A 14,003-nucleotide genomic window follows, 5' to 3' on the forward strand; every position below is an offset into this window, starting at 1 on the left:
TAAATATGAAATATCTTCTAATTTATTGTGTTATATTAAAAAAAACCAAAAGTACATATTGCAAACATCAACCATACACTGAAATCCAGCTGAAGCTTGTTCTGTGCAGAAGTCTGGACAGGTGGGAATGATTGTACAGAACAGGAATTTGCTGTTGTCCATGAAACAATTCCATTAAGACTGAAAGGTTCTACCTATGCTTTGCTCTAAGGTAGGATGGGAGCTTGGAGCCTTGCCCAGGTGCTGCTCAGGGGGTCCAAACCTGCCTTGGGGAAGTGCAGGAGCAGCTGCTACAGGGAGAGAGGGGGGAAAGGGGCACCAGGGCTGGTCCCTGTCCCCTCCTTGTGCAGCCCCACCCGTGTCAGGAGCTGGGAGGGGACAAAATCCCTTCCCCAGGGGGACTTTGCTCAGCTCCCCTGGGCCGTGCTGGCACTGCTGGTGCTGGGGGATGGAAGCAGCCAGCTCTGCTCTCCCTGGCACTGGGAGGCAGGGAAGGATAATCTGAAGAGCTGCTTGTGCCCAGGCCACCTGCCCTGAGCCCCAGCTGCACCTGAGAGCTCAGAGTAAAACCATTTAGAGTAACGAGGCTCAGGGCTGAGAGCATTTGTGCAAGGGCATGAGCAGGGTGTGGCCAGAGCAAGGACAGGGACAGCAGGTAAAGGACAGGCCCCAGGACAGCACAGCTTGGCTGCACCACTCCAGCACCCCGAGGGTGAGCTCAGGAGTGAGTTAAGACACAGTCTGCCCACAAACGAAGTAACAAAACTGAAATGGAAACTTTTACTCTCCTGGAGTGACTTTGCTAAACCAACAGCTCTACAAAGCGCTGTACAAAGATTAAAAACAGCCCTCCCCTGGTTTTTAAGAACTTAGTTTGCATATCCTGAAAGGGAAAAGCCTGAAGCCAGTTAAGGATCTATTTACAGAGACGTTAATCACGTAGCTGTGACCTGTCAGGTGCTTAGTACTGGTGTCACCTCCTGGGGCTGAAGCTGCTCTGCCCCACAGGACTGGATTGGGTCTGGGGTCTGCAGGGGTCAGCACAGCCGGGGATGAGCTGGAGAGCAGCTCCCAGCTGGAGTGAGCAGGGTTTGCTGCAGGACTGGGGCTGGGCCCTGGTCCCCCTCTGCTGGGACACAGCCTCCACCCCCAAGGGCTGCTCCAGATGCTAAGAAGCCCAGTGACAGCCCAGTAATGACCAGTAAGTGCCAAAGTACACAGTGCTGGAGAAACAGCAACCCAGGCCTTCCCTGCCTCACCCTCAGCTTACCCCAGCCCTGAGGGGAGAGGCACTGGCTCCTTCCCCCTCTGCACTGCTCCAGCCCTAGAGGGTGCTGCAAACAGGTTTAAGCACAACTCAAACTGGAAGTCCTGAGGTGTCAGGACAGAGCTGAAGCTGCTGAACCCCCAGGAGACTGTGGAGCTCTCAGTGAACAATCAGCAGCTGCAGGAGAGAGAGGAGAGGAGGCAGGTATAACACCCCCACCTGCCACAGCCAGCAGCTGCCTGCAATGTGGAGAAGTCTTTGGTTACTAGAAAGATGGCCTCAGATTAAATTGAAAATCTTTGAGCTTTACTTGATGATCCAAAACTGTACAGCCACTTCCTGGTGTGTTTCAGCCTCTACCAACGAGCTCTGTGGAACAGAAGAACGTGGCTGGTGCTGCTGCAGCACCTTTGGTTTCACACTGTTCCCATGTCCTCAGCAGCCCTGAGCCAGGAGCAGGAACACAGAGCTGCTGCTCCAGAGGAGTGTGGCTGTTAAAGCCAGTGCTAAATATTCCACAAAAAGGGTCAAAAGAAACTCTAGCCCAGGGCAGAGGGCTCTGGTGTCACCCGTGGGTGCTGCTGCAGTGCAAATTTAACACTTCCTACCTCAGGTTTCTCTCCCTCCCAGGACTGGTGACCTGAACTGTCACAGCTGTGGCTCTGCTCAGCCCTATGGAATGACAGCCCACCTCCCACCACTGCTGTCACTTGACTCCACAACAGGCAACAGGAGACAAGGAGGTAGATAAAATATTCATTGAAAGAGAAAAGCACTTGTAGAAAACCACAGTGCAGTGGCCTTCTCCATGCTCTGCCCTTCCACACACAGCTGCCAAGGCTGGGAGGGTTTGGAACGGCCTCAGGGTGAAGTCAAACAGGGAATATCTGCCTCTGGGTCACTGCCTGCTTCTGTTTCCCCTCACTCAGAGCAGGGCAATGCTCCTGGATCAGCTCCAGAAGGGAACCAGGGCTGCTGCCCCCCACCAGCACCCCCAAAATGGGGGGATTGAACCTGCTGTGACTCCTGGTACCTGGGAGCTGCTGGAAACCAACCCCCCAGCTGAGATCCAGGCTCAGGCAGAAGCTCTAAGCACTGACCAGTACCAACACCACTCCTAGGGAAAGCAACCGTGGACAGTTTGCTCCTGATTCTCCTCGTTTGGGAGGAATTTTAACCTTGAACTGGAGGGATAAAACAGGGATGGGTGTTCCCAGCTCAGTGCTGCAGAAGCCCCACTGAACCCTTGGAGGAGCAGATCCTGAGAGCTGTGGGGAACCTGAGGGAGCAGCCCCTGCTCCCTCCCACTGCTCTGAGGGAATCCTCTGCCCCCAGACTCCAGGAATCTCATCAGCCTGTGCCATTTGTTCTTTGGGGAGTCACCCAAGGCACTCCCAAGCTCTCTCCCAGGAGCCAGGGAGCTCTGCAGCAACCCTGGGTCCAGGTTCCTGCCTTTCCCTCCAGCCCAGGAGGGTCAGGGAGTGCCTGGAGGGAAGGAGGGTGGCTGGCTGACCTTTTGTTTGTTGTTTTGGTTTTAAAGTGCAGGATCATTACCAAAGTCACAGGAAGCCAGTCCTCCTCCTCTCCAGCACAAAACAGCAACAGACAAGAGTGCTAAAAATTCTGGGCATTTCTCCAGCTGCTCAACAGGCCCTTCCAGGCTGCCCAGTCACCTCACGGATCCTCGCCCTACAACTACCGTGTTTAAATACCCCAAATAACCTAGAGTTTGTTACAAATCCCAATTTACAGACTGTGCTGGACAGGAGTTGCACTGCCTGGTCCTGCTGCAGGGCAGCCCCTTCCCCAGAGCTGAGGGGGTCCCCAGGCTGGCTCACTGGTGCAGGTGGGCCCTGTCGTCGGGGCGCTTGATGTGGATCCTCCGCACGCGCTCGATGCGCTCCCGCTCCTCGTCCTCCTCCAGGTGGTGGGAGCGCCCTGCAGCCCCTCCCGTGGCTTCCAGGAGGGCATTGTCCGGCCCCCTCCCGTCCTGGGATTCGTACAGGAGAATGTTCAGGGTCTCCTCGTAAATTCGGGCTTCTGGGAACTCCACCTGGCAGGGAGGGGAGAGAAGGGCGCTGACTGCAGGGGCCAGGTTACCTCGGTTTGGGTTCCTGACACCCACTGTTGCAGCTCCCTGACTGCACCCCAGCCACAGAAACCCTTTCAGGCACAATCCTTCCTATTCCATTTTCTGCTTCCAGCTTTTGAGTCCAACAACAAGTTGGGTTTTTACCAGAACCAGGCAGATCTCTCCTGGGAAAGGGAAGAATACAGGGAAGGTATGCCATTGCTGGATCCTTCCTTACATGGGGGTGTAGAGCCAGGGAATGGTTTGGGTTGGGAGGGACCTTAAAAATCAGTTTCATCCCTAGGTCATCTACTTGCAACTCCCAAACCCAAATGTAGCTAAATGCACCAGTTTGTCTGAAGATAGAGCTGGACTGAACATTATGGATGTCATGATGTGCTATGGAGTACCACAGGGCTTTATGGAATATCCCAACTGCCCAGTGCAGGCAGCTCCTGCTGTACCCCCAGGGTGAGCTCCAGCTGCTGCCCCACTCTCAATGCACTGATTACCCTCCAGAGGTGCTGAACAATGACAAAGTGCCAGCCTGTTCAGCTGCCAGGGTGCCAGGCTGGAGCATTCCCAGTTTTCCTGTACCTTGGTCTGCTTCTTCTCGGTGGCATAAACGATGGAGGTGCAGCAGACCTCGGCGATCTTGCGGCCCTGCCCGTAGAAGGACCAGCAGCAGATCTCGTCCCCAATGACATCCTTGATGAAGAGCACCCTCCCGTTGAACCTCAGGGACAGCTTGTCAAAGAGCTCAATGTTCTTCAGCATGTTGTCATCAGAGTTGCTGTGGGAATGGAGGCAGCAGCAGGAATTTACAGAGCACGTGCAAAGAGTGGGAGCAGTGAGTGCTGACAGCTCTGAGGTCTCAGATTCCTGTGTCACAGAATCCCAGGATGGTTTGGGTTGGAGGGACCTTCAAGCCCATCCAGTGCCACCCTGTGACATGGGCAGGGGCATCTTCTACTAGCCCAGGCTGCTCCAAACCCCATCCAACCTGGCCTTGGACACTTCCAGGGATGGGGCAAACCAAAGAAATTTATTCTTATTATTTCACTTCAAACCATTGAGCTCAGCACCCTGGATGGGCAGTGTTATGTCATGAAACTTATAAGGGAATAAGGGAAAAAGGACAAGGGCATCAATCATCAATCCAGTTTGATGATTTCACCACTCACTGAGCTCCCTGTGTTCAACTACCACACTGCAGTCCATGGGAACGCAGACAGCACTTGGCCAGGAGCCTCTGCCAGCTGCACCTAAGGATTAGAGGAACTCCTCTGGCACAGAAATAGCACAGGCTCAGCCTTCCATGGATGGCAGCAGACTCCCTTCTGACTTCAGTTTGAAATTAATTGGGAAAAAATGGAGTGCCTGCCAACACCAATCTGTCATTGGGTCTGGGGGAAGAAAAAGGAAACTTTTATAGTGGATTTTAGTCTATGAAAAACTTCCAACAATTCCAGCTGAAGTCATTTACCTGGTGTAGGAATATTTGTTGTTGCTTCTGTTATAGAGCAGCTTCACTGCTGGCTGTAAAAAACAAAGCACAGATGAGTTCCAGGGAGCACAGCCTGAGCTGGAACCTCAGCTCAGCCCAAGGCCCCACAGAGAAGCTGCAATGACAAATTCCCAGGGGGATTTCAGTGGTATTACTGCTGCTGCTGCAAACCTGTGATGCACAGGTTGGCAATGGGGTTGCAATCCCTCCTGACCCCTTCTGGGACTGGTTCCTCACTATTCTTATCTTCCCTCTGTCTTATCAGCACTCCCTGCTATGTGCAGGGACACCTCCCACTATCCCAGGTTGCTCCAAGCCCTGTCCAGCCTGGCCTTGGACACTTCCAGGGATCCAGGGGCAGCCACAGCTTCTCTGGGCACCCTGAGCCAGGGCCTCACCACCCTCACAGGGAAGAATTTTTTCCTAAAATTCCATCTAACCCTGCCCTCCTTCAGCCTAAAGGCATCACCCCTTATCCTGTCACTCCATCCCTTGTCCAGTACTCCAGTTCTCTTGGAGCCCCTTTAGGCACTGGAAGGAGCTCTGAGGTCTCCCAAAAGGTTCTCCTCTCCAGGCTGGACACCCCCAGCTCTCTCCATGGCACACCTCAGTCTCTCTCACCTTGTTGGAGGTTGCAATCAGCTTCTGCTCCTCCTTGGAGGAGGTGATCACTGGGACCTTGCAGAAGGGCTCGTAGGTGTCCTTGTTCTGTGAGAGAAGAACCAAACAGCAGCTGAGTGACAGCAGCTCCCAGGGCACAGCCACATTTCCTGGGAATGATCTCTGCTGAGGGGTCAGTGTCCACTCTGTCCCTGTGGTGTCCCTGGGGAGCTGTGGCTGGCCAGGTACCATTCTTCAGGGAGCACCTGAGGTGTGTTCACTCCTGTGCTCCACCACTGAATGTTCTGTGCCCAGTTAAACAGCAGGATCTGGAATGGGGCTTCTCTCAAACAGGACATCAGTGACAGTGGCATCAAACCCAAGATGGCAACCTCAGAGCATAACAAAGATCACAACAGGACTCCAGCAGCTCTGGGAAGAAGCTGGTTCTCCTAGATGTGACCAGACTCCAGCAGATGACAACATGAACTACCCCCATTTCCATCCCAAGCCTCCAAAATCACCACATGAAGACCAGGAGAAAATCCTGCCCACCCTCAGCTGCCCCTGAGCCCCGTGCCCACCTGCAGGGCTGCCTGGCATTCATCCACCAGCCCCTGCACCAGGTAGTACTTGGCCTCAGCCAGCAGCTCCTCGATCTCCCGGCGGCTCTCCGGGAGCGGCACGGCCCCGTCCCGCAGGTAGTTCAGGATTGTCCCAAAGTGCTTCCCACAGCGGTCGATCAGGATCCAGCCTGGGGACACAGGAAGGCCACAGTGAGGACAAGCTGAGATCAATGTGGCAAAAGGCCTTGGCAGAGCAAAGTGGTGAAGGACATGATGGAACTGGGAGTGGGAGGATGGAATGGGGAATGCGAGCAGGGAGTGCAGCACAGCTGGACCATGGCGGGAGGAGAATCATGGAAGGGTTTGGGTTGGAAGGGAACTTAAAGCCCATCCAGTCCCTGGGAATATATTCATGTGTTCCTACTGAGGAGTCTGTGAAGGGTGAGTAAAAATAACCCCTGACCCTGCCCTGACCAGAGAGAGGCACTGGGGGTGTTCAAGGCTGATGGAAATCACAGAATGGTTTGGGTGGGAAGCGACCTTAAACCCATGGGCAGTGACACCTTCCACCATCCCAGGCTGCTCCAAGCCCCATCCAACCTGGCCTTGGACACTTCCAGGGATCCAGGGGCAGCCACAGCTGCTCTGGGCACCCTGTGCCAGGGCCTCAGCACTCTCACAGGGAAGGATTTCTCCTCAATATCCCATCTAACCCTGCCTCCGGCAGTGGGAAGCCATTCCCCCTTGTCTTGTCCCTCCATGCCCTTGCCCAAAGTCTCTCTTCCAGCTCTCCTTTAGGCACCAAAGTGCTCCAAGGTCTCCCTGGAGCCTTCTCTTCTCCAGGGAAGAAAAGAGCTACAACCAAAGCTGTGGGTGCAGCATCCACACTTCACCTCTCACTGCTGGGATGAGGCTGGACCCTGGAGGAGTCAGGCAGTGCCAAGGCTGGAGTTTCCCTGATGAACAGATGGCCACTCTCACGGGCTGAGGCTCAGGAATGCAATGAGGAAACGCTTGTGGGGAAGGAGTCATATTTTGGACAAATAAGGAAAGTAGGTTAAAGCAGCCCCTGTGTGCTCTGCATGAATGGAATTACGAGGGAAAGTCTGAACATTTGGTTCAGTCTGGAGAGGGAACACGGCCCTTTCTGAGGGAAAAGGAGACACTCTGCAGCAGCTCACTCCAGGCTTCCCAGCTCCCTCATTCCTGCTGTCCACAGACAACACAAAGTGTGCTCCAAGTGTGATTTTACAGGCTGGAACAACAAACTAGAGAAAGAAATGATGGAAGAAAGGACTGATCCAGACTAATGGCTAATCCAACTAGAGCAGAAAAAAGCCCATTTGGCAGTGCAGACTATGGAAAGCAAGAAATCCCATTTTAGTGGGAGGTTTAGTGGAAGGTGTCTCTGCCATGGCAGGGGTGGAACAAGGTGAGCTTTAAAGTCTTTACCTACCCAAACCATTCTGGGATTCTGTGATAAAGAGGAAGCACAAGCCATGGTAACAAACCAGGACATCCACAAATGCAGCTTCTTCCCAAGCTCACTGGAGCACACAGGAAGGTAAAGGGCCAGCTGAGAGCAGAATTACCATCCCCAAACTCCTCTGTGACTCCTCGTAGGCTGCAAAAATCTGCTGCAACTTCATGTTTACAGATGGTGAAACTGAAGCAGAGTTGCTCATTTTCATGTGGGGATGAGAAAACACTTCCAGTAGCATTGCAAAATCAGAGTGACCACTAGAAGAGCTTTTAAAAACCCTTCTGCTTCCCCCTAACAGCCCAAAGGAGATGAGTCACAGGGAAGTGACCCCGGTGCCACTCGGCCACAGCAGAGCCAACAAGTGGGCTGAAGTCTTTTGGAGCCATTTTTTTAATTGCAGTGTTCCAAAAACATCCTGTGATCCATTTAGGAACATGGGCATGGAATCCATGGGCTGTATGGAACATAGAATCATGGAATGCTTTGGGTTGGAAGGGAACTTAAAAGTTTATCCAGTTCCAACCCCCTGCCTTGGGCAGAGTCACCTTCCACTATCCCAGGCTGCTCCAAGCCCTGGCCTTGGACACTTCCAGGGATGGGGCAGCCCCAGCTTCCCTGGGAATTCCATCCCAACCTCTCACCATCCTCACAGGGTGGGTTTCTTCCCAATATCCCATCTATTCCTGCCTTCTGGCAATTTGAAGCCATCCCCACTTGTCCTGTCACTCCAAGCCCTGCAAATAGTCCCTTCCCTCATTTCTGTCAGCTCCTTCCCTTCTCCAGGCTGAACAATCCCAGCCTTTCCTCCCAGCAGAGCTGCTCCATCCCTCTGATCATCCTGGTGTCTCCTCTGGGCTCTCTCCAGCAGCTCCAGCTCCTCCCTGTGCTGGGGCAGCTCTGCAGGTGGGGTCTCACCTGGGCAGAGGGGCAGAGCCCCCTCCCCTCACTGCCTTTGTCCATGGACACATCATCTTTAGAACTTCATCTTTGTCTTATAGGAATTCTTAGGGACAGGATCCAAACACTCCAGCTAAACCCAGGTATTTTCCAAGCAAGCCCTGGCAGGTGAAACAGGAGCCTGACACTGGACACTGCCTGAGGCTCCACTCTCTTATCAGCAGCAGGACCAGGAACAGCTTCCCCATCGACAGCAGCAGGGAGTCAGGAGAAAAAAGAGAATTGGAAACAGGTGGATGCACCTGGAAAACTCACATCCTTCTCCCTGCTCATTACCATCCAAAGAAAATGTTCCAAATATGCTGATTTGCTACAGTTCATCAATAATTTCTAAGCTGAAAACAATCATCTACCACCCACAGCCAGAGAAGCCCAGACTGTTCTCCTCCAGCCTGAGGAGCAGCAGGTTGGAATTGTTCAGCTGGGAGGAGGAGCTGGGATCTGAATCCCAGACACAAAGCAGGACCCAAATTCCAGACTGGTTAAACTCAACTCCTTTCAGTTGCTCCCCAGGCCTGGCTTCTTCTCCTAAGAAACATTTTGTTTGGTGCCAGGTTTAGGGTGTGACCAATGAGGAGGATTTTGAAGAATTCCAGATAAAAAGTGTTTCCTTTAGCAGCCCCAGTGCTATTGTCCCAGTTTCCAGGCAAGGGGAGATAAAGCAAGAACTGCTGCAATGGGAGTGTCCGTGTTACAACACACAGGAAGTATCAAATTCCTCTCAAAACACAAACTGGTTCCATGGAACAATCCCACACACACACTGTGGGAGTCACAGCAAAACAAACTTGGGATTTTACATCCCAAACGTGGTATTTTAGTGGGAGAAACTCCAGTTATCCTCAGATTTGGGGTGCAAACAGCACCTGCACTTCCAGAGCCTCTGAGCCCTGGGAATGGGATGTCCCAACCCTCCTGTACCTGCCCGGGACACTGGGATCATGCCAGGGTGAGTTTCCAAAATGAATTTGGAATTTCCAATCCATTTCCAACCACAGGAAGTCTGGAATTATCAAATTCAGCACAGCAGCGTCAGGGAGGGACAGGAAGATCCAGCCCAAGTTTAGCAAAGGGAGAATGTTCACAACATTTCCACTGCTCCAGTGCTCCCAGTCAAGGTGTTGATTCCCATTTGACAGTTTTTTCCCAAAATTGGACCCAATGTGGATTCCCATTTGACTTTTTTCCCAAAATTTGACCCACAGACTGACTTTTTCAATGCAACCTCCATGGTCTGTATCCAGGATAAGTATCCCAGAGACCCTTTGATCCAAATCACAGCATCCACATTCCTGCTTTATCCTGGCCTGGAATTACACCTGGAACAACACAGCTTTGTTTTCCCCAGCTTAAATATAAAGACTTCTGGCTAAACCAGGAATATTCAGCTAATCAGGCTCTATTTTTACATTTTTTCCCTTCAAATCCACTTCATTTTATCTCAGGAAAGCTTATCATAAACCTCTAAACAGACTGTTTTAAAGCACTCAAAACTCAGTCCACCCTGTAATATATTTCCTCTATTTTCAGCAAATTCAAACAAAATTTTCTAATAATAATTAACTAATCCCAAGGGAGGTGTTTCAATCTCCAGGATCAGCTTTGCAGAGGCTGCAGTGAAAGACAAAGGTTCTTAAATATTGTTATGGGTAAAACATCAGAGTGAAAATAAAGCTGAGCTTCCAATTAAACTCTGGCACACCTACAATGTGGGAATGTGGAGATAAAATTCCAATTTTTTTGAAAATCCTGCAACTGGTTCTGTTGTAGGGAAATCAGCTGTCAATAGTCCCACAAGAAAATTGTTTCATTTTTAAAAATCAGCTTTTAACTCATTTATACCTATGTTCAGAGCATGTTTTATATTTTATTTATAAGCAAGGAGACAATAAGAGGGAATGGCATCCTGAGCTTCCAAAAGGACACACAAATCCCAACTCAAAGATTCCTAATCACCATCCCCACCTTTCTCCATGGGCTTCAGAGCTTTAGTGTCAGTATTCTGAAAGGAAAAGATGCTCCAGCTGTCACCTGGGCCTGACAGGAGCTCTGGCACTTCTTAGTGTCCTTCTGCTGTTCAGGCAACCACTCAGGTCATCCTTGTCTTTTGTTCCACATTTTTCCCAGCTGTATAATCATGGCATCATGGAACAACAGCATGGGTTGGGTTGGGAGATTGAAGATTATTTAGTCCTTGAAGATTATTTAGTCCACTCCTTGCCATGGGCAGGGACACCTCCTACTATCCCCCAGGTTGCTCCAAGCCCTGTCCAACCTGGCCTGGGACACTTCCAGGGATCCAGGGGCAGCCCCAGCTGCTTTGGGCACCCTGTGCCAGGGCCTCACAGGGAAAGATTGCCTCCCAATATCTAATCCAAACCTATTCTCTTGTCCTGCCACTCCAGGGCCTTATAAATATTCTCTCTGTGGTTCTTGTTGCTCCTTCGAGCACTGTAAAGCCACAATTAGGTCACCCCAAACCTGCCTTTTGTCCAGGCTGAACAATCCTAACCCTCCCTTGCAGGAGTCATCCTCCACCCCTCCAACCCTACCAACAGAAGTTCCTCTGCCCTTCCCATGACCCCTGTGACTTTCCCTGCCCAGGAGGGACGTGGAGGGCACCAGGAACACCCCAATCCTTACCTTCACTGTCCGTGAGCACCTCCATGCGCCCGCTGAACATGGCCTTGAGCATGGTGTCCTGCTTGGTCAGGGTCTGCATGGTGGTGTAGTACAGGGCCCCCCCCACGTTCAGCTTCACGTACTTGGAGCTGGGGCTGCTCCCCTTGAAGGACGTCGTGCGCGTCGCGGCCGCCGGCACTGCTGAGCTCACCACGCTCTCTCCCGACATCTCTTCCTGCAAGGAACGGGGTCACCAGCTCAGGGAAGGAGGTCCCACTTCAAGAGTGCAATTCCCAGCTCAAGGAAGCAGCCCCCAGCTCAAGGAAGGAGGTCCCACTTCAAGAGTGCAATTTCCAGCTCAAGGAAGGACTTCCCAGCTCAAGGGAGCAGCTCCCAGCGCAAGGAAAGACTTTCCAGTTCAAGGAAAGTCTTCCAAGCTCAAGGAAAGTCCTCCAAGCTCAAGGAGAGACTGCCAAGCTCAAGAGTGCAATTTCCCAGCTCAAGGGAGCAGCTCCCAGCTCAAGAAAAGACTTTCCAGTTCAAGGAAGGAGGTCCCACTTCAAGAGTGCAATTTCCAGCTCAAGGAAGGACTCCCCAGCTCAAGGGAGCAGCTCCCAGCTCAAAGGAAGGACTTTCCAGTTCAAGGAAGAAATTTCCAGCTCAAGGAAGGAGGTCCTAGCTCAAGAGTGCAATTTCCAGCTCAAGGGAGGAGTTCCCAGCTCAAGGGAGCAGCTCCCACTTCAACAGTGCAATTTCCAGTTCAAGGAAGGACTTCCCAGCTCAAGGGAGCAGGTCCCAGCTCAAGGAAAGTGTTCCCAGCTCAAGGAAGGAGGTCCCACTTCAAGAGTGCAATTTCCAGCTCAAGGGAGGACTTTCCAGTTCAAGGAAGGACTCCCCAGCTCAAAGGAGCAGCTCCCAGCTCAAGGAAGAACTTCCCAGCTCAAGGGAGCAGCTCCCAGTTGAAGGAAGAACTTCCCAGCTCAAGGGAGCAGCTCCCAGCTCAAGGAAGGACTTCCCGGCTCAAAGGGAGCAGTTCCCAGCCCAAAGGAGCAGCTCCCAGCTCAAGGAAGGACTTTCCAGTTCAAAGGAGCAGCTCCCAGCTCAAGAGTGCAGTTCCCAGCTCAAGGAAGGACCTCCCAGCCCAAAGGAACAGTTCCCACCCTGCAGTGTGACACCCCCCCGTTCCCACCGGGTGTTTCACACCTCCGCTCCTCCCCTGGCTCTCTGTGTGAAGTTCTCAAGTGTTTTAAATGTTTCATTCTCAGGAACTGAAGGACACTCGTGGACACAGCCCCCTTTTTTTTCCCGGGGAAAAGCCCTGGGAATGCTGAGCTGGGTTTTGCACTGCAAAGCCAATGCTTTCCCACAACAACTGCTTTCATTTCTTACACAACTCCACAGCTTAAAGCTCTTACTCCATCAATAATCTGGGATGGAATTGGGCAATTCCCAACACACACAAGTGGAGCAGATGATTCCTGCGAGTTCAAATGCAGAAATCAACAGATTCCCCAGTGCTAAAATGCAGAATATCCGCAGGCTTTCAAGGCTTTTTCCCTCAGAGCAAACAGGGAGAGCACACAGGAGCTTTTCCTGCTCTTCCCTGCCCTCCCACGCTGCTCAGAGCACCAAAATCCAGCCGGACAGAGCAGCCTCCAGCCACATTCCTGTCACCTCCCTGTCACCGAGGTCACACTGGCACAGGAGGCTCAGCTCCACAAATGCCCCCAGAGCCGATAAATCCTTAATCACTTGGAGCCTCCTTTCCTCAGGATGGGACAGGGTGGGATAATTAACCCCCTCCATCCCTGCTCCTGCAGCTCACAGGGCTCCGGGATGAGCCGAACCGAAGGATTTTTGCTTCACGGCCATGAAACTCCCAAAAGAGCCGGAGCTGTGCGGCACAGGAGAGGGAGCAGGAGGGGTAGGGATGGCCTAGACATGATCCCATCATCTTCGGGATGCACCGGCAGCAACCTCAGCTCACGTTCCAGCTCCCTCCGGTACCGGAACACCCCAGCTTGGGCAGGAATGGGATCGGGGTTCCAGAGGGGATCGATCCCACCACTGAGAGACCCCAAATCGCAGCCCTGCCGTCCCCAAACCACGCTGGGGACGGGACACACACAAACCGGACAATGACCGGTGGTCAGACTCCCCCCGGGCCACTCTCTCCAGCCTCGGGGCTGGCCCAGCCCGGCCCTGGGGGCTGCCGCTCCTCAACACCCGCATCGCTCTGGGGGCCGGAGCCCCAAATCCTCATCCGGACCCCCAAATCCTCATCCCGACCCCCAGATCCTCATCCCGACCCCTCCCCAGCGCAGCGGCCCCCGCACGCACCCCCGGGCAGGACCGCTACCCGCAACCCCCGGCCCCTCCGCCTCTCTCAGCCCCCTCCCATGGCCCAAACCCCCCTGAGCCCCCCGGCCCAGAGTCCCTTAACCCCCACCCCCCCCGAGGGCCGGAGCCCCCTCAGCTCCCCCTGCCCCACCGAGGCCCCACAGCCTCTCACACCCTCCTCCCCATTCCCCCGTTCGCCACCAGCCCCTCAGCCCTGCAGCCCCTCCTCCCCCGCGAGGACCAGAGCCCATCCCGGCCCTGCAGGCGCGTCCCCCGGGCCCCGCGCCGCCCTTTCCCCCTCACCATGAACGGACCGAGCCCCTCGGACCGAGCGAGCGGGAGCGCCGGGCGGGGGAACTTCCGCCCCTCGCCTCGCTTCCGGCGCCGCCCGGGTGCGCCCCCAAACCCGTCCGATGGTCCGCCAGGCCCCCCTGGCCGCTGCCGCGCTGCGCTGCCGCCTCACGGGCTTGGCCCGGCCTGGTTCGGCCCGGCTTGGTTCGACCTTCCCGGTATCACCGCGACGCAGGGCCGGCTGTTCTCCCTGCGCCGAGCCGGTGAGCGGGCCGGCGGAACGGCAGTGGCGGGGCGGG

General features: G+C 53.7%; 2 protein-coding genes across 4 annotated transcripts in view; one reads left to right on the plus strand and one right to left on the minus strand.

The window, feature by feature from the left end:
- Nucleotides 1-14,003, minus strand: part of KCTD10 (potassium channel tetramerization domain containing 10) — a 14,633-nt gene continuing 630 nt past the window's right edge. The window contains exons 1-7 of one of the 3 annotated variants that reach the window (XM_071445228.1): nt 13,728-13,859; nt 11,095-11,308; nt 6,030-6,199; nt 5,467-5,553; nt 4,825-4,877; nt 3,936-4,131; nt 1-3,320 (exon numbers count right to left, since the gene is read on the minus strand). In XM_071445228.1, the coding sequence (XP_071301329.1) occupies nt 3,102-3,320; nt 3,936-4,131; nt 4,825-4,877; nt 5,467-5,553; nt 6,030-6,199; nt 11,095-11,302 (933 nt within the window). In that variant the 5' untranslated portion in view covers nt 11,303-11,308; nt 13,728-13,859 and the 3' untranslated portion in view covers nt 1-3,101. Of the gene's footprint in view, nt 3,321-3,935; nt 4,132-4,824; nt 4,878-5,466; nt 5,554-6,029; nt 6,200-11,094; nt 11,309-13,716; nt 13,860-14,003 lie in introns of those variants that run through there. The other 2 variants (XM_071445226.1, XM_071445229.1) reach the window with 2 other exon arrangements.
- The window catches only part of UBE3B (ubiquitin protein ligase E3B), a 21,655-nt gene continuing 21,481 nt past the window's right edge, over nt 13,830-14,003 (plus strand). The window contains exon 1 of the mRNA XM_071445225.1: nt 13,830-13,967. The gene's annotated coding sequence lies outside the window, so the exon portion shown is untranslated. The remainder of the gene's footprint in view (nt 13,968-14,003) is intronic.

This window comes from Agelaius tricolor, unplaced genomic scaffold (assembly GCF_023055355.1).
Source record: "Agelaius tricolor isolate 1412-34295 unplaced genomic scaffold, bAgeTri1.0.p SCAF_20, whole genome shotgun sequence".
NCBI lineage: Eukaryota > Metazoa > Chordata > Aves > Passeriformes > Icteridae > Agelaius > Agelaius tricolor.